At 39.9% G+C, this 20,795-nt stretch overlaps 1 protein-coding gene across 3 annotated transcripts in view; it reads left to right on the top strand.

Annotated features, from left to right (window-relative positions):
* TMEM131 (transmembrane protein 131) overlaps positions 1-20,795 on the top strand; it is a 116,967-nt gene that overhangs the window by 18,669 nt on the left and 77,503 nt on the right. For all 3 annotated transcript variants that reach the window (XM_072135707.1, XM_072135706.1, XM_072135705.1), the window contains exons 2-3: positions 4,516-4,577; positions 14,201-14,241. In XM_072135707.1, coding sequence (XP_071991808.1) covers positions 4,516-4,577; positions 14,201-14,241 — 103 coding nt within the window. The remainder of the gene's footprint in view (positions 1-4,515; positions 4,578-14,200; positions 14,242-20,795) is intronic.

Raw genomic sequence — 20,795 nt, 5'->3', positions numbered from 1 at the left:
ATGGCAAATGCAGAAACCGTGTTGATTCTTATATAGACAGCTTGGATTTCTGATTTCTGGTGTGTTTTTCTTGTAATGATAACATTTTTAATAAAGTAAAATGCTTCCTTGTCCTATTGGTTTTCTTTCCCTTTCCTCAGCTGTAAGCATTGGAAGCATGTTTTAAGTCTGTACATAGCAAATAGATAAGGAGAGGAGTCTAAAGTTTCACTGTCTAATCCAGAGCTTTAAGGTAATAGAAACTTTGTTAACTTATTTCTCTGTTGTGTGTGTGTATATATACCAATGCATTATCTACCCCCAGTTTATACAATAGTTGTTTTTTTTTTTGTGTTAAAATTAGGCACCTCGGCTTATACTTGACTATATACGGTATTTATCTATTATATACGGAAAATGCTTATTTAGACACTGTAATAAAAGAAGCTGGGAAGGAAGAAAAAAAAATATTAGTTTTATATACAGGCGGTCCCCTACTTAAGGACACCCGACTTACAGACAACCCATAGTTACAGACGGACCCCTCTGCCCACAGTGACCTCTGGTGAAGCTCTCTGGATGCTTTAAAATAGTCCCAGATTGCAACAATCAGCTTAAAATTGTCTACAATGAAGCTTTATTGATAATTCTTGGTCCTATTACAGCAAAAAAATTTGAAACTCCAATTGTCACTGGGGCAAAAAAAAAAATTGTCGGGAACTACAATGATAAAATATACAGTTTCGACTTACATACAAATTCAACTTAAGAACAAACCTACAGTCCCTATCTTGTATGTAACCCGGGGACTGCCTGTATAATAAACTTTGTAATACATATTATCTCTTGCACAGCCTTATACTATACCAGTGATGGCTAACCTTTTAGAGCCAGAGTGCCCAAACTTCAACCAAGAGCCACTTATTTATTGCAAAGTGCCAGCACAGCAATTTAAGCAGTAATTTATTTCTCCTTGTTCTTTGACAACTTTCAATCGTTCAGCCTCCTAAGGACACCAACACAGTTGAAAGGAGGAGGGACAATTATCATTGTAGGAAGATTCTGTAGGAAGATTCTTTGAGTCTTGTCTGGTGAAGTTCATGCTGGGGTGATGACCTAGGTGCCTACAGAAAGGGCTCCGATTGCCGCCTCTGGCACCAGTGCCATAGGTTCGCCACCACTATACTATACTATACTGGGGAAAGCTTAAAAATAATATTAAAGTAATGAGGTGACTCTGCTGGTGTTTATTTATTTTAAACAATCTTATTACTTGTGAAATGACTAAACCCTAAACCATTTGGTTGTCCCTCCATCCTCATCTTGTTAGGATGACATCTACTGTGGCATCTGTCTTGTACTTCTCTGTAATAATCACTTTAAAGGGGTAGGTATCGGCTGTGATAATCCTAACTTGTTAATCCAGGGTCTGCCTGTCTTGAAAGTAAAAATAACTGCACAACTTTCAGTAAGGTATAGGTCAAATGGCTGCATGGTGTACTGTGCGGAATGATCATATAATACATGTGCAGTCACTGGATGGAGAATATGAGAATGCGAGAAGACATGTGCAGTTCAGATTAACACATATTAATTTTCTTCCCCACGCACAGAGGACAACAGTATTCGCCACCAGTCTAGACCTACATCCTAATTTATTTAGTGTTCTTTAGAGTTATAATTGACAATTTAACTTACAAATATTATCCGACAATGCGGATATATTAAAGTCTAAAAATTACAAGTAAGCAAAATATGCAGTAAATGGTATAACCAAAAAGCAGAACAAAGGAAAACTACCACTACAATACAGGGATAATTAAGATAAACATGCTTACCCATTGTCCTTTTCATCTCAATTCCTGCACTGGTATTTTTTAATGTTGGCGGTTTCGGTGTGTCGACAGCGGATCAGGTTAAAGAGGACAACAGGCAAGTGCGTTTCACCTAATTTTATTGTAGTTTAGTGTTAGTTTTTCACAAAATTTGACTAAACGGGTGTACAGTTCTCAATATGAATTCAATAAAAAAAATTACACCTTGTCCTCCAAAAAATGACACAAAGCTCCATACACTAAAGTATTAAAATAGTTATGGTTTTCTGAAATGGTGATAGAAAGGAATAAACCATCAACCATCAATAACCACCTCTACAACATGTAGGCTCAATGTGGAGTGGACCTTCATGTGGTGTTCCAGCGCCAACACACTAGATATAGCATGCATGGCTCATATTGCATCGCGGTCCTGATTGTCCGGTTGCTTGGCTGGCCGTCAAATACATCAAGAAGCTGGTGCCTCTTGGCATATTAGATGCAGCTGGGATAACCTCAAGCACTAGCGATTTATATTAAACATAAGTAAAACCAGCTTCTCTAAGTGTAACACCTCCTGGTCCATCTGAAAGTGGAATACAGTGACATTTAAGAAGCAGAATATAATAAATCTGGTGTTCATCTCCATGCTAAGCAAACTAACCTTTTCACCCAATTTTACAAATAGAGTGAGTGGCCTACAAATGTGTGTGTATAAAAACAAAACAAAAAAAAATAGTTTTCTAAGGCTTATTTCACACCTGCGTCTAGGTTTAATGGAAAAAGAGAGTTAAAGGTCAAAGTCTTACCTTCCCCCACCCATTGACTTCCATTACAATTCCATTATAATACTGGGAAAAAAATGCTGGCTTCTGTTCTATTTTTTTTCTGGTGTATCAACATAGATATGGGAATGGAACCTGACCAACACAGGTGAGAACTGAGCGTAGGTTGTTTTTGGTTCAGAAAATGTTAAAGGACTGATGGTAGCACTTACGGTACGTGTGTGTTTCTTTATGCAATAAGTGGAACTGTTCTTAGTGAGTAAAGAAGCGGCACAATCGGTGAGAGATTTTTAAAAATGATGCAAATTAGGCTGTGACGCGCAGGCATTGTCGGCTTTTAGCTTATTCATGTCTCACACTGCTAGTCCTGCCCTAAAAGCTAGGAGAGAGTTCTCTGTATATAGCCATCCATGTAAACTGTCTGGCTCAAATTGTAGGAAAATGTTGTTTAATACACCCCTATTGGTAAAATTACATAAGTCTCTGTAAATAAAATAGTTGTAAAAATAGTCGACAGGTGTGTATATGGTCTTCAAGGGTCTTAATCCTCTTGAGTGAAGGCAGAACATCTGGTCCCATTCTCGTGATCAGGGAGGTTACAGCTCCACCCATACTGATCCCTTGTTATCCCCTATGCTGAGGGTAGGGAATAACTTAGGGTAGGGAATAACACAACACAGGCAGGGAAAGGACATGCTCTATATTGTGCAGGCAGCTGGTTGTTACATTCATGGTGAGCTACAGGTACAGCAATTTGCTGCTGGTTCTCTCACAGACTTGGTCCGCTTTCAACCATATCCTAGCCGTATGTGAGACGGCTAGTCTACTGTCGCAATAGAAATGCATAGAGATCCTTCGAATGATGCTTTCCTCTTACAATTTAGAAACTCCTGCAAAAGGACACCATGTACATTTTTTTTATAACCTCTCCGTTTTCAGTAGCCAATAGTCAATAAAAAGCATGGAAATTCTTATTGTACATTTCTTGTATTGTATAAATTTGCCAATTAAGGCCCACTTGCACGCGTGTGGAAACGTATAGCTGTTGATTTTCCACTGTGGGGATTCTGGGAAATATGCAAATACATTTTCCAGGATGGGACAAAGAAAACAATGTCTTTTTGTTACCTTGACAGCCCCCCTAATATCCAGTCTCTCTTTCAGGTAGCCTAACATGATGTGGGATTAAAGCTAAACCAGTATATATATATTCCAGAAGGAACAGATTCCCAATTGTAGAGGGTTGGGTCTCCTCAGTACAGCGTAGGGAGCTGGTTTAGTTGAGTGAGGGGTCAGGGAGTAAGAGTTCTTCTTACAGAGATTTTGCCATATAAGGCAGTCTTACAGCCATTGTTAATCCACTAGGGTGCTGTCTATCAATGTAGTAAAAATAGGGATTATTTACCTTGCGCATCCTGGAAAACATATATGCATATTTTCCTGAATCACATAGGGGAGCATCAATGGCTATAAGCCTCCACACGCCTACAAAGCGGCCTTAATTCGCAAAGAACTCTTACTCCGTGACCCTAGTGAATAGCCTCTCACAAAGCTAAACCCATACAAAACTACGCTGTACTGAAGAGACCCAACCACCCTGAAACCATACTGTCTAGAGTTGGGAATCTGTTCCTTCTGGAATAGATATAATGGTTTGACTTTAATCCCACGTAATGTCATTCGGCTTCCTGAAAGTCATGCTTGATATTAAGAGGGCTGAAAATGAATTTGCTTATTTTCCAGTTTCCATTTGTAATTATTTTTCTTTTCTCTGAGGGAAAAGGAGCAGAGGAATCTTACAGTCGGGATTATTAAATATGAATAGAAATTATTTACTTATCATAGAATTTCTGACAGGAAGTCATTAAATATTATCTAATGTCTTTGGTGAAGTTAGCAAACATACTAATGCTTCTTTTTTTTTTCCTTTTTTCCAGCATTTATACAGTCAGAAAATGTAATTGAAGTGCTTCGATTTGATGAAGGAGGCCTTTTAGAGGTAAATCTATCAATTCAATGTCCATTAGATTTGGATGTGTGAAAGAGACTACTGTAAATGCTAGATGAGCAAACCCGAGTGTAAGCTGAGGTACCCAATTTTAATACAGAAAACTGGGAAAACCTATTGACTTGAGTATTAGCCTAGGGTGGGAAATACATTGATCAGTTTCCACCCATTATATAGCCTGCCAGCCCCTTCAGTATATATTATATTTTATTAGGTATTATCCCAGTCCTGTCATTAGGCTTTCTGAAAATGCTTTATGGGCTTACAAGGTAGTCAAGAGTAAATGCTTTCCTTATCCAATCTTGGAAAACGTATTTGCTTATTAAAAAAAAAAAATCCTTTTATACAGTGCCAACATATTCCGCAGCGCTACACAGCGCTTACCAAACCAGTCTCTGTCCCCATGGTCGCTCACAATCTAATCAACCAACTAGTATGTTTTGGAGTGTAGGAGGACGCCAAAGGACCCTGTAGAAACCCATGCAAACAAGGAGAGAACATATTAACTCTTTGCAGATGTTGACCTGGATGGGACTTGAACCCAGAACTGCACAGTTCTGTATGTTCTGAGTTAGTATGTTCTCTTTGTTCTCTAAAAACGGCACACTGATGAGTTTCTCTTTGCACTGGTCTAAAGACAGAGTAGAAGTAATCGGTTCACTTCCAAGTGCGGCACTCAGCGATCTCTCTCTGCTCCATAAAGATGAATAGAACAGAATAGTCATGCGCAGCCATCTGCTCCATTATCGGAAAGACCTGAGGCTGTCATCCATGTGCTGCCATCTTTTTGAAGCCACCGGCAGCTTTGCCGGTGGTGATCGCCAAGACAACACACGCAATCGGTGCTAGCATTATGCAGCAAAGACTTACCGGCTATGGAGAGGGCTCAACCTGTCATGTTAATGGAGCCTGGAACCCCTCAGACTCAATTGCATAATTTTTCAGCAACAACAAGGGCACAAAAAGCTTAACTAAGAGAAGATGCTGTTAAAGGGGGCACACACCTGAATGTCAGTGTGCTTGGTTTACAGTCCTTGATACTGGTGGTAGATGTCCAAAATGTAAGCTTATATACAGTAATTAGAAGATTCTGCTCAGAAACTTCTGATGGTGTTGTCTTAGCCGTTTATGATGAAGTCTCCAATTTCACAGACCCTAGAATAAAAGCTTGTTACTTTTATTGACTATCCTGGAATTTATAGGCAGTAAGGAAATTGGACGTGAATGCATGTATAGTATAGTTACACAATGTTGGCACATGCTGCTTTTATGCTGGCTATAGTAGAGTATTAGTACTAATCTAAACACAAGGCTACTAAACTGCATTCCATGGACGTCTGATGAGATGTCACTTGTGCCTGCAATAAAACAACATGCCCTCCTATGAGTCACATTGGCTTAATAATATGTATTATGTGCACTTAATGGCATGGCTACGTGGACAACATTTTCACATCCTGGTGCAATTTTAGGAGATTATGCAGCTCTGAAAACTATCTATAAACCCTCTATATTCTGACATTGCTACACATTGGTTTTTTTTTATTCATGTATTTATTTTATGTGCATGGTGTCCATGATTTCCTACTATGTAGTGGTATTCATTAATTATTAGATCTCCATTCCAGTAAGGCCTTGCCTCCTGGACCCAACTGTGAAATCGCAGCAATACATTTGTATTGCAGTGTGTTGGCTCAAAATATGAGCCAACCTGTAAAAAAGAAAAAAAAAGTAAAGTTAATAAAGTGAAAGTTCCCTAAGCCCCACCATTTCCCATACACATCTAGTATGAAAACCTAAAAACATAAACCCCACCACATGTTTGGCATCGCTACATCTGTAACAATCTGTATGATAAAACAGATACCTTATTGGACCTGCTCGGTGAACACCGTAAAAAAAAAAATAATTGCCAAAAAATGTACATTTTTCATCAAATCCCTTAACTAAAAAATGATTTAATAAAATTAAGTACGCCAAAATGGTACCACTGAAAAGAAAAACTCATCACGCAAAAAATAAGCCCTCAACCAGCTCTGTCAACCAAATATACTAAAGTTATGCCTCTGAAAAGCTGGCGATACTAAAGCAAGTGAGATTTTCTTTGCTAATTATGCATGCCCCGTGATGTCACGCAAGAGGGATGAAATCATACCTGTTGCGTCCCTCTCCCTGCGTATATACTCGAGTATAAGCCGACCCGAGTATAAGCAGTGACCCCTAATTTTACCACCAAAAACTGGGAAAAAACGATTGACTCGAGTATAAGCAGAGGGTGGTAAATGCATTGGTCACAGCTGCCCCCCCCCCCAGTATATAGCCAGCCAGCTCCCAGTAGTATGGGGCCGGCCCGCCCCCATGTAGCAGACACCATGATGTCGCATACACCATGACGTCGCCCGCTTGCCGACATCATGGTGTGTGCCGACGGCAAAAAGAAATATTAGTCTAGAACTTCAATTATAAAATATACAGTTTCGACTTGCATACAAATTCAACTTAAGAACAAACCTCCGGACCCTATCTTGTACGTAACCTGGGGTCTGCCTGTACTCGAGTATATATACGGTACTACCAACTTCAGGTTGTGATGTTTGTGAGTAAGGAAGGTAATAATCCTAATGCTTTGCAATAACTTTTTATAAAGTCATGGGTTTTACTGCCACATCAACTGTTTGGCCCCAGTCTTTGTTGTGGGTTCTTTCGGAGGAGGACTGCCAACATCCAGTAAAATGTATGATAAACACATATACATTGTAGTAGGTTAGTATTCCTCTGTGTATATAAGACGCCTCACAAACTTTCAGTACTATTTAAAGGGGTATTCCGGGAATATGAACGTCTGACACAAAAACCTATGATGAAATAAATAAATACAACAATACTCAATGTCATTAGTCACAAAATGGAGCTAAAATAATATGATTTTATTATTTACAAAATTTATGGCATCTCTAAAGTAGGTGGAGTTATCACTAAGATGGCCGCCACTGGAAACTACAAGTTCCATGATCCTTTAGTTCTCAGTAACTCCTCCTACCACTTATGCTCTGCTCCCAGTGATGATGTAACAGGTTTTCTTGCTCTGTTACCATAGTAATGATGTGTAACTGCCATCACCACAACACTGACCATACTGGATGCACTGCAACCAACCGACTATAGCCAAACATAGTGGTGATCACATGACCTGCCCAGGCAGGTGCAGGACATGTGATGTGGACATGTGACCAGCGGCCATATTCTTTTCTGCGACGGACCGCGTGGAGGAAATTAACGGACTGATTAAAGGGCCAGTAACATTTTAATTCCTCATTACAGTCCATGTCAGCAGCATTTTCTGCTCAGGGAAGCAAAATTTTAAATAACAACTAATTACACATTAGCTTATATTTTGAGTGCCCACTTGTATATCAATTATGCTGATTCCTGGAATGCCCCTTTAATTCACTTGTCAGTTGATGATAACAAACTGTTTACCCCATTTATTTATGTTCAACTAACCTTGCACCTAGAGCTTATGGCATCAAATGAGTACATGGAGCTTGTCCATCTGGTCAGTTAACTTGTAAGTTCTGAGAAGATGTGTGGGAAAGTGCACTGTAGTTGGAGCATGTTCACACCTCTCATTTTATCCTTCACATACAGTATAACAAATGGTCTTGTGGCAAGCATCTGAGGCATATACTTTGATTCTTTTTATTTTGGATGTGCAATATCAATAATTATGGAAAATATACAAATACGTTTTCCAGGGTGGGAAAAGGAAAACCATGCATCTTTTATATTACCTTGAAAGGTAGCTCCTTTAACACCAAGCATGATTTATAAGAAGTACAATAACATGATGTGAGATTAACTGCATGACAACATGAGATGGATTTAGATTGTCCTCATTAGTGGGCCGTTGCTGATAAAGATAATCTATATCGTTTTCGGGATCGATTTGGCACGGTAAGTGTGCCAGCGCGATCCACAGCAGGTTACTGGCTGTTCAATACTGCCTGGTCTCTGCTGCATCTGCCTGGTATGGAGATGGCTCCTTGCTGGGCAGTTTAACTCCTATAAGGCGGCCTTAATTGGCAAACTCTCAATAATGAGGACTCTTGCTTCCTGACTCCAATAATAATTCCTTTACCAATTCATCCTCCAATTCTGTACTTGTGAAAACAAAGCTCTAAAAGGGCCCTTTCAGATGGCAGTGATTTCCACTGGTTTGTGTAAAGGACAGGACACAGACTTGCACATGGATCTCCGTATTTGTGTGTCTATAAATATACGTAAGGGATTTTTTTACATGACTGTTTGAAATGGGAAGAAGTTTACTTATGTGTTTAGGATTCATGTCTTGTTTTGGCTTATTTATACTGACTTGAATCCTGCTACCTGCCATGTGAAACTGGCTTCATGTGGGCAATCTAATGGCCAATACACCACTATGTTCTAATGCACTACATCCTTTTTCGCCAATGCAATGCATCGGGCAAGGAGGATTTTGTGACTACTATAAGCAAACTGCTGCCATCTGCAACAGGAAAGCGACCCACCCTTCTCGTATTGTAGTAAATATGTTTTCATTTTGTACCTGGTTAATGTTTGTTCAGTGTCTTCATTCAATTGCCCTATGGAAATGTTGCAAATGACTAAATGCATCATGGTTTATTATTATTTTAATACATAGAATAGTACATTAGCTCACTTTGTATCTTTGTTGCACAGACTTTGTCCTGTAATAATATTCTATATTAAAAGCTCCATTTATTCCGCAGTGTCAGTGTTCAGCCAATTACTTCTGTAATTGCATGATACATGACTAGTAACGACTTGCTGAATGTTTTTAATAAGTTGTAATACAATTTGGATCCAGGACTACAGAATAAATACTCTTATTTTTGGTAAGGTTAATATTTACAACATTGTTGAAACACAAAATGGATACCGCTACTTCTATAACAATCTTGGCTATGAGAAGTTGTTCTAGTGGGAGCATGGAAAATACAAAAAAAGTCATTTGTCCCAAAAACCCAAACAGTTTGTGTTCTTAAGGTGTTAAATTGCAAAATGATTGTTTCTTCAAGTGTGATTTACTGGATAAGCTAGAACTGAAACGGGGAAGGAGCCTCAGTTCAAATAATTCTTTAGATTGTATAACCTTTCACACATATACAAGTGCACTCCCCTTGCAAAGTATAGGTATGGTTTTTGTTTGGGAAAGGTTCCTGGGTATTAACCTGGGCAAAGCACAAGGCTTGGTGGAGAGGGGGGAGCTGAGTGGGACCCATATTGTCCCATATTCATACCAAGGAAAGAAAGTGATGCACATAGAGACCCAAAAGGTTATAAAGAACAATCAGTACAAACTTTATTCAATGTGACAAAAAAAATTACACCAAACATAAAAACACTTAAAAAGATGCAAGATGTGCATGCATCCAGGAGGGGCAAAGAACAGGTACAAAGCAATGGCCTAACAGAAACCTTCCCTAACTTCTGTAGGTAGTATTTTATTAACAAAAAGTCTGAGAGGCAAAGATCCTCCCTGCTGCGTAAAGAGAACCTATCACCAGGTTTTACCCCACTGAACTACCTACCCTCTTATGTGAAATTTCACCTGTTTGCCCATAAAAAAAAGTCCCCCAAAGACTGGTTAAATATGACTTAGTTTTACAGAGATGAGTGAAGTTCAGTGGTTGCAGAGAAAATGTTACTCCAGAAGCCCCAACCTTCTGTTTTTGTGTCATATTGTGTTATATTAACCCCTGACTTGGTGCTCAGCGGCGGATATATCCGCTGCTGAGATGATGCCGGCTCGGCTCTGGATCTGAGCCGACCTGGCATCGGCAAACAAGGGGTGCCGGCTGTATCATATAGCCGACACCCCAGTGTAACACCCGTGTAACCCGTTGAATGCTGCGGTCAGCGTGACCGAGGCATCTAACATGCCTCTGGGGGGGCGGTCTTTCCCAAACGATCAGGGGGGCGCCGATCGCTGCTATGACATCTCTGGGATCCGAACGGCGTCAGTGACGTCATCTTACTGGCACAGGGCCAGCCTATGCATGTGCATAGGCTGACACTGCTAATACCCTGCAATACATCAGTATTGCAGAGTATTATCATGAACAAGCAATCAGATGATTGCTTGTTCATGTGCCATGGTGGAAAAAGTGAAAAAGTTAAAAAAAAAGTTATTCAATAAGAAATAAAATAAAAAATCAATAAAAATGCCCATAAGCCCCATAACACATAAAAAGACCTATAACCCCCCAAAAAGTCTAAATCCTAACAAAAACCCCACATATATAGTATAACCGTGTCCATAACAACCTGTAGAATAAAAGTAAATTATTATTGAATCCGTACGATGAACGCTGTTAAAAAAAAATCTGTTAAAACCCACCTAAAATTATCATTTTTACCTATTCAATCTTACTAAAAATGCAATAAAAAGGGATCAAAAAAACATATATACTCCAGAATGATACTGGTACAAAGTACAACATGTCCCACAAATAACAAGCCATCAACCAGCTCCGTAGCCAAAAAAGGAAAAATGTTATGCCTCTTGGAAGACGGCAATGCAAAATTGATAGATTTTTCCCCACATTATGGTTTTATAAAATTTAGTAAATTTAACAAATTTAAATTTAACAAATTTAGTAAAACGTAAGATAATATATTCAAGTCTGCCATCCCCGTAAGCGTATCGACCCATAGAATAAAGATTGTTAGGGTAAACGGTGAACACGGAAAAAAAAAAAGTAAAAAATCCAGTACAGAATTGATGCCCTCAAAAACGAGTTCCTACATTTTCAACAATAGGTGATACCAACCCCAAAATTGCAACACTGGAAAAAGCATCTCATCCCGCAAAAAAAAAAAATGCCATCACACGCCCCCAATAACGATAAAGCGAAAATTTTATAGCCTACAAAAGGAGGCAATGAGAAAACTAAAATCCTGGCAGCTGCAGGGCGCTCCTTCCCTTTTGCGCCCAAACAACCAACAACTATCGCTGCCGGCTCTGTGTGCTGACAGTGACCACAGAGGGGCTTATTCACAGCGCTGGTTGAATGTTCGTCCAGCTCCGTGAATAAGCGTGGCGCATCGCGCAGAGTCCGCAGCGATTGCGCAATACATGCGCTGCTGCCGGCGATTCTTACACGTCCCAGACTGACAGGGGCGTGAAGGGGGTGTGTCGGCCGGCCCCCTCATGAATACTGCCGACTGCTAGGGAACTTGTACGACAATCCGACCTCTTATTTGATAAGAGGTCGGATCGTTTAAAACGAAGTATAAAAACACAAATTTTAATAAAAATGCTATAAATATAAAGGGGCTGGGTACAGGATGAGGGGGAGTTAATTTGGTGGGGGGGGGGTGACAGGTCCTTTTTAAGGTACAAAATGGCTGCATCCTTAAGGGGTTAAAGATAGAGGTCTAATCTTGGATTTGTAAGATGCAGAACCATAGATGCAGGCAGCTAAAGACAATGTTGCACATACAAGCAGCAGATAAAGATCCAGTTCATGTCTATTTTTTTCATGCGTCTTTCTAAACTGAGATCTAGGGCTAATAGATGTATGTGAGCATCTATAAAACATTGTCAGCTTTTCCTGAAGTGGACAGGACTTCCTGGCTGTGACATCAGCTGTGGACGATGATGCTAATAGCACCCAGGGCATTCACGTGAAAGTGCACAAACCGCTCAGCCAATCAGGACACAGAATCATTGTTACTGCCTGTACAGTGCTCTGCGTCACAGTTATCTACTACATGACAAAGAAAAATATATATTAAACCATGTCCACCTACAGCATAAAACACCTACATAGGAATAGAAATATAAACACATGGCAGAATCACAGTGTGTGTGTGTGTGTGTGTGTGTGTGTGTGTGTGTGTGTGTGTGTATGTATGTACTCGAGTATAAGCCTAGTTTTTCAGCACAAAAAAATGTGCTGAAAACCCAAACTCTGCTTATACTCGAGTAAAAAAAATATCAAAATCAAAACTCGCCTTTCCGTCTAACCCACGTTGCTGGCTATATACTATGGGGCAGGGTCCGGCAGGCTATATACTATGGGGCAGGGTCCGGCAGGCTATATACTATGGGGCAGGGTCCGGCAGGCTATATACTATGGGGCAGGGTCCGGCAGGCTATATACTATGGGGCAGGGTCCGGCAGGCTATATACTATGGGGCAGGGTCCGGCAGGCTATATACTATGGGGCAGGGTCCGGCAGGCTATATACTATGGGGCAGGGTCCGGCAGGCTATATACTATGGGGCAGGGTCCGGCAGGCTATATACTATGGGGCAGGGTCCGGCAGGCTATATACTATGGGGCGGCTGTGACCAATGCATTTCCCACCCTTGGGTTAAAAACCTGGGAAAACCTATTGACTCGAGTATGTGGTAAAATTATGGGCCTCGGCTTATACTCGGGTTGGCTTTTACTCGAGTATACAGGGTATGCACACACGCACAGTGAGGGTGCGTTCACACATAACAGTAATAAATGCGTTTCCAAACGCATCGGAACAGATGAGAAGGGGAGATTTGGGTGATTACATAGCTGATAACATTGTGTTTACAAACATAACATTGTTAAAGCATTGTTTTGTAAACTTAACGTTAACACTTGTGTTGGCATACAGCTATGTAATCGGGTAAATCTCCTCTTCTCCGCTTTTCTGAAAACGTATGTGTTTCTGCAGCGTGTGAACGCACCATGATATTCTCCTGCTACTGATCATGAGCGTGCATGTGTTGGTGACCCTCCCAACAACATCCACCCACCTTTCTCTCCTCCATCTAGCTACGGATTCCCACAGCGTCCAACCGAACAAAGGCGGTCAGAGGGAGAAGGTAACTGCTAGCTGATAAACGGCTGCAGAAAGAATGAGAGAATTGCTTATTTTGGCATAGTGCAGAGCTAGGCAAAAGGTTTTTATACTAAACAATTATGTCCAGTATGTCCAGTGCTGTAGCTCACATAAGCATGATGGGATCTAATATATGTGATTCTTTTATTTAATATAACACTGGTAGCTTGTTTCTAGTTGCTATGAACTTGACTTATACCATGTGAATCTGAGGTGAGAAGTCATATTTGCCTTTGGGAAAAAATTTTTTGTAGGTAAATGGGTGAGATTTCACATAAGAGGTAATTCTAGAAGGACAGTACATACCCCACCGGAAGGGGTTAGTCGTTTAGTGGGTTAAAACCTGGTGACTGGTTCCCTTTAAATTCTACTAGTCTTATATAAATTTAATCCATCTGCCACATACACACATTCCTTCAATTGTAAAAAAGGACCTCTATGAGCATAATTTCCCATGTTGTCCCTGAGAAATGAGATTTGTAGTTTTGAATAACATGTAACTGAATTTATATGTTAGCTGAATTAGATTAAATGGTGATGCACACATACCCCTTTAGCTTTTTAGAGCCAATTGAGAGGTCGGGTTGTGGGTATGGAGGTCACTGCCGAGGCCTCTGATTGGGTGCATCAGTGACCTTAGTCAGGAAACTTGAATTTTGTAGAAGCAATTGATCATAAAGCCGTTGGTGATCTTGAACCTAACTGCCTCTCATGTTTTATTTGCAGACAGAGACGACAATCGGCCTCAGCTCATATCAGCAGAAAAGGTGAGTTGTTTGCAGGGCGCTGCTATCCTTTCTTGATGGAATTCCTGGAATTGTTCTGCTTTAAAACTCCAAAGCAAAGAGGCGGCGAGTCAGTGACTGCATTACACTGTCAGGGCTATTGATTGACTGCTCAAGGCGCCTGTGCTCCTTCCTTTGTGGTACCTCAAGCATAACCCCGTCACACAATCAATAGTGAAACCTATATTTTCACTTGCTGTTTTTGTCTGCTATATATTTTTAGACAGTAAATGTATGTGGAAAACTGCATGTGCTCCAAACTTAAAGGCTGGCTTCCTGTGAAACTGCTGTAGACTGAATCGGAAGAAAAATTTACATCTCAAATGTGTGAGGTTTTTGTTTCTTTTTTCTCACCATTTTCATTTTTTTTTTTTTATTTTCTTACTCTGATTTATATATGTGTACAACAGAAAAAAATGAAGACTCTTCTTTTTCTTTGGACCTTCTGTCATACTACAGTGCAATATAAATCTTTTTTTGCAGCACTTTACATATCCCGTATATACTCGTGTATAAGCCGAGTTTTTTAGCACAAAAATGTGCTGCAAAGTGTCCCCTCGGCTTGTACACGAGTCACAAAATAAGTAAAAAAATACTTAAAAAATTATAAACTTATATACTCACCCACCGGTGGCCCCGATGTCCGCGCGGGTCCTCTTCTGGCTTCCGCGCCCGTCTTCTGTACTTCGCGCTGGGCGCCGCCATTGCTCTCTCCCGGGCGCCGCTGCTGACGTCATACTAGGCGCTTACAGTCTAGGAGTTTTTTCTACTTCTATTTTAAAATTTCTCTAAAATTAAAGGGGTTTTCTTGCTGAACCTTATTTTGCTTTGCACTGGCTATTAAAGTTTACAATCCACTTTTTTTTCTGATGAAGTTTTACCCAGTTTTTTTTTTTTTTTTACCAAAAATCTCAATAAATTTCAATAATTCCTATATGATATTAAAGTATCAGGATATCTCATCGTTCTCTTAATGAGTTTGACATCCCTCTCCAACCCTTCTTCAAAAACACACCTAGCCAATTTATAAATTGTGAGTTAAAGGGGATAATGGAGCAGAGTTCTCTGTAGAGGATCCTCATTTCTTAGCCAGAGAACAGAGTGGCTGCTGTCTATATCCATAAGTCTGCTAAAAATGTTTGCTCTGAGTAAAGGGAGGATGTGTGGAGCAGCTCAGTGCAGAGATCTCAAACCTTTTGGTGATATTCCCATTGCGCTCTATGCCCCGCTACAATCCTGGATTATAAATCCATTTTTCACCGTTCTGCAGATACACGAACAGTATCATAATACAACATTCCAGGGCTGCTACCAACAACAACTACTGTTTTATGCAGTCAAAACTGCTTATAAATGGCTTCAATTATGATTTTGTGGCAAATCAGTGCTATTGGCTGCTCCATACAGTATACACATTTTGTACACTATAGAATTTTGTTGTAGTGCTGCCCCTTTTTTCTAAACACCAGTGAGCTCAACACATCAAAGAATGCCTGTAGAAACCCACAAAAAGATGTCACACAGGTTTATTCTTGGTGCCTTTTTAGTGTACTTGTTTTCTGAATAAATAAAATGTTGGATTTTTCATTTGCTGTATGACACATATTTCTTTGCTCATGGTGACCTGGCAGTGTCAGGGATCTTAGAGAATAAGCATGTAATTCCAGAAATGTAACAGCAACATGACAGAACATTTGTTTTTAGTTCTTCCGGAAATGGCCACCTTTAAATCTAGTGCATTGCCTTTTATCGCACAACATCATACAAATAGCTGTGCTGTCAGGCTGCTGGTTTATATCAGTATCTTACATTGATATTCTGGAAATGTCATCAGATGTGGTTTTGCAGATCGATGTTATGCTGTATTTTCTTGCTTAGTGAGTCACTACGCTGCAACTAGTACTTCCCCTATAAATAGAGCTGGAGAGGTGTGTGAAGTGGCTGCTGATGATTGGCTGCGCTTCACAAGGCAAGATGCGGAAGATATGACTGCTCCCTACTATGGGAGTGTCTGGCTGGTGACTTTTCACGTAGTGCATTCTTGCTACGAGTAAAAACGAGGATCACATTCATTCTTTTCTTTCACAGTTGTCTTGTGCCTCTCAAATTGATAATGTAATGCTAAATATGATTTCTTGTGACTTCCTTTGGCTGATGAAAATGATTGCCTGTATTACACAGAGTGTTAAATAATCTTTCTTTAAAATATACGTTTAATATATATGTTACCATTTGGGCATGTTCATGTAGTGGATTCTTTACACTTTTTTATTAGTTAGAAGTTACTAATAAGGTGCATTGCAGAGAATGAGAAGTTTACCTGTCACAAGTTGATGTTGTTGTCAATAGCTGATAAACTCAATTGGATGCAGCCACAAAGTTTCTTTCAAATCTGTAAATTTTTCAGCCACATTATCATGCCCTTAATAAAGCTTGTTATTCAGTTGAGTGACCCTGTAAACAGTTTAGATTTGCATTGTATTTCCCATCGATGTACAAGTATTTCCTGTCAGTACCTGACATTTGAAGTTTACCATACATTTGACTATTTTTAGTAATGAAAAAGAGAAGTGATGTCTAGTCAGTAAAAGTTAGATGATGGTTCTTTTATGATTTCCCTTTTTCCGTTATTCACCATTTACAACGCACCTGGTGTCTGGTCGGTGCAGCCTAGCTGTATTGTTTTTTTTTTCTTTTTTCTTTTTTATTACATTGCTACTTTATTCATATTACATTGCTGTTTCATATATACACCACACACATCTGATTTCAGAACTCACTTTAGCATTTTGGTTTTGTTCTATAATTGAGCAACATCTACTGTGTAATGTCTGCTAGTTACAACTTCTGGATATCTTATCAATATCTTTAGCCTGGAAAATGCTTCTAACAGTAAAAAAAAAGCTTGGAGTGTGCAATAAAACCTTGGGGGGCATTTCTTATGCCCAATTTTGTGGCATGCAAGGTGTGAGACTTTTTGGGCAGGGCATAGGGCACATTTACTAGTTTGCAGCATAATTCTAATCCAAGCAGTACCTGGCATAGGGATAATCTGGCGCATCAGCGCACCTAAGAGCATATCAACACTGACGCACAATTCAAATCAGTTTTGTTTAATTCCCCCCCTTTTGAATTATTTACTTTTGAAGTCTTATCTCTATGAAGAAGTTATTGACCTGCATTCACACGACTGTATGAAAATGGCCGTAAGCTACCAGTATCATACCGTACAGTTTTTGTTACTGGTTACATAAGGCCAAATTCATTTCAATGGACAATACGTCCAACTATTTATATTGCCATTGTTAACACCATACCGTACCTTACCGTATACTAGCTGTATAAGCATGTAGGACCATGTCCTATTTTCTCCCAAATTTTGGTACCGTATGCCCTTGGAAGTCTAAGGGGTTGTATAAATACAGTTTAAATATGTGCAGCGTACGCATGAAAAAAGCCCTGTATATACGGTCTCATAGGGCACGGAAATACTAGACTGGAGAAATCACACGTTCATGTGAATACAGCTTTACACAATTCCCAACCATTTTCTGATTCCCCGCAATCAACTATCAATGACCTCACCTGAGAATAGGTCATTAAGAGCATTTCCTGGAAAACCCCTTTAAGTGATGATCTACCCAAGAGACACCACTTAGAACAAAAATATCTTATCATTTGGTGGTTTTATTTTTATTTTTTCAAGCCTCTACATGCTGTATGAAGTCATTTACTTCAGGAATTCAAAACGCAGACTTGACCAACTCTCATTTGTACTATTAATTGTAGCCATATTAATGCAATATAATAGCGTTTCCACCAGACATTTCCACCAGACACCTGCACATTTACTGCTTTGATACTTCTTGTAGAAACTTTTCAGGATTTCTAGTAGTAAAAAAGAGATTTAAACAAATCTGCAGCCTAAATGTGCTGTGGGGCTTATTTAAACCATATAATTTACCCCATTCAATCCATAGGGTAAGATGCTCTTCTCTGTATCATTTTCTTCTGTAATTGTACAGTATTGTGAAAATAATGCCTTTGTATGAGGATTCTTGTTTGTTTGTATTTTACTGTGATGGCTGATGGTATTTCTTCTGCTGTGCTGTCTTTCTGCGGTGATCTTCAGTAGATCATTGCAGGACAACATATTATCACTGCCCACACTTGCATAGAAAAGCTCCAATCCCTGTTGTTTAACTCCTTCGATATCAGAGTGTGCAAAATTTGGCCACTCCCTCTTTCGCCATTATGGGGTGCAGATATTGACAAAAAGTCCAGACAAATGGCCTGGCCATGAAAGTACAAAACGGATGCAGTAGTAAGGCTACATTCACATCTCATTTTGGCTCTACGTTTTAAGGATTTTTCGGAAGGTATACACCATCCTGTTCTTGTCCCTGAAAGCGGGAGGAGTAGTGAACATTGCCAGCAGCCATTGATTTTCTTCTGATGTTCAAGGTGTTTAGCCTAGTGATGTGATTGTCCTTTTGTGGATGGTGACGTCTCCGGGGATCTCCCTGAGTGTATGGTCAGTGGAGGCTGGGGAAGGGATGCAGTACATTGCATCCATCTCCCACTGCCTCCAATGGTCTCCATTGAGCGTATCTGTCGCTCAGTCGGCTGAAGCAGGATGAAAAGACGTAGCTTGCTGCATCTTTCCTTCCTGTGTTTTCCACATTGTACAACGTATACTGGTCAAAAGGAGGAAATAAGGATACTTCTGTCTGCCAGTGTATGTCTAGGTAAATGCTCAGCATATAGCACGGTCTCTGTGAACACTTGTGGTATCATGTGTGATACATCAGACAGAATTCACTATAAATCCCTATAGCTGCAGTGACTGGTATTCTTTACTCGGCCTCAGTACTTCAGTATTCCCCTGGAACTATTAAAGTATATACTCATGTTTTGTTAAGGCACTAATGCTCTCTCCTCTTACACATGTCTGGAAGGGCTCTACAGGGAGAGTGCCAATCCTCCCATGGTGTAGCTGACGGGGCAGAATTTCACAAGAAGCCCTTACACTTTGGCATGGTGCATGCATTTTTGCATATTTTTGGACTGTGTTTATTCAGCACCATTCTGCTGTGACTCAATATGTGATCTTTGTACATTTGATTTTCAATGTAACTGCATGTGCATCTTCTACACATGACTTCACTGAGATGTCCAATATAAAAGGGGTTTTCCACCTATTTCAGAAAGTAGAGCGAAGGCATGGTGTAAATAACAAACAAATCCCCTTCTACTTGTCTGAAAATACTTAGAAATGCTAAGAAGGGTATTTTTACTCTGCTGAAAATTATTCAGTGCCACCGTCTGTAGTATATTATGTCACTCACGTGATATCTCTTCCAAGATTCACACTAAGATTAGCAGATTATCAGGGGGTTTGCAAAACTGCCTCCACCACTCACTGACCTATTTGTTGATATTGGTCCCATACTGTGGTGTAGACATCTGATGCCACGGTCATTAATGGCTTCATGGAGTGTGCACTGAAATTTTGCAGGGTTGTAGTTAAAACATTTGTGTCAGTCATGCAGCAGCAAGGAATGCAGACACGTATAGATTCTACAGTGTAGAACCATGGTTAAATACTTTCCCTTTCTTCTATTTCACCATTTTTTTTATTTATTGCACAGCCTGCCCACAACCTTGCAGGACTGTAAAAAGAGCCTGTATTGCTGACAATATGGTACTGTATAGGGAATGCACATAAATTGTTCATCCTTCACACAAAGGGAAAAACTATTAGGTTTGATGGCACAAAAAAGATGTGATTACCTGGCATTGCCTCGTCAGGTGATGGCTGGCACCTATGCTAAAGCTAATCTTTGGGATAAGCGTCCCTAAATAATAGGGCTTTACTGCCAGATATTTTATGTCCGTGACAAAGGGTTGGTCATGTTGAAATCTGCCAGGTATACTCTTAACTATAGTAGATTCAGTCTACTTTATCTGAAATGTCATATGCTCAGCTTTATGCTCAAAGGCACTGATCATGTTTTTGCTATATGTTTTTATATGGATTTTATCATTAGAAAAAACTATTGGTTCTGCAGTTTACATATTGGCCTCTGAACATCCAAAGAAAGGCTTCTTTTTTTTTTTTTTTTTTTTTTTTTTCTCCTGAATGTGTACCATATGAACTTGTATGCAAGCACATGTACATTGTATAAAGACTATTTTCTAAAGACTTTATACTATATATTAATTTTACACTGGAGATGGTTACATTCAGAGATCACGATCACGCCTCTTCAAGCATCTATGACGCTTGTAGAGACTGATTTACTCCCCCAAAAAAACACCATGCGTATAAATACGCTTGGTGGTTTTCTGCCGGGCGGGTGCTAGGGCTGCCGGCACCTGCTGCGCAAGATCGCAGCTCGCGCCAGCACCACTTGGCAATACCCACAGTGCCGCCCCTTCCTCTCCTGCCGAGCCATCTTGCGGCTCCGATGGAAAGTCATGTAACCGGAGCTCAAGTTACATGGTGTTCTATATCGTCTGCGGGCTGGAACTGT

Source organism: Engystomops pustulosus, chromosome 2 (assembly GCF_040894005.1).
Source record: "Engystomops pustulosus chromosome 2, aEngPut4.maternal, whole genome shotgun sequence".
Taxonomy (NCBI): Eukaryota; Metazoa; Chordata; class Amphibia; order Anura; family Leptodactylidae; genus Engystomops; species Engystomops pustulosus.
Note: the sequence above shows the minus strand (reverse complement) of the source record. Positions and strands in the feature narration are given on the sequence as shown.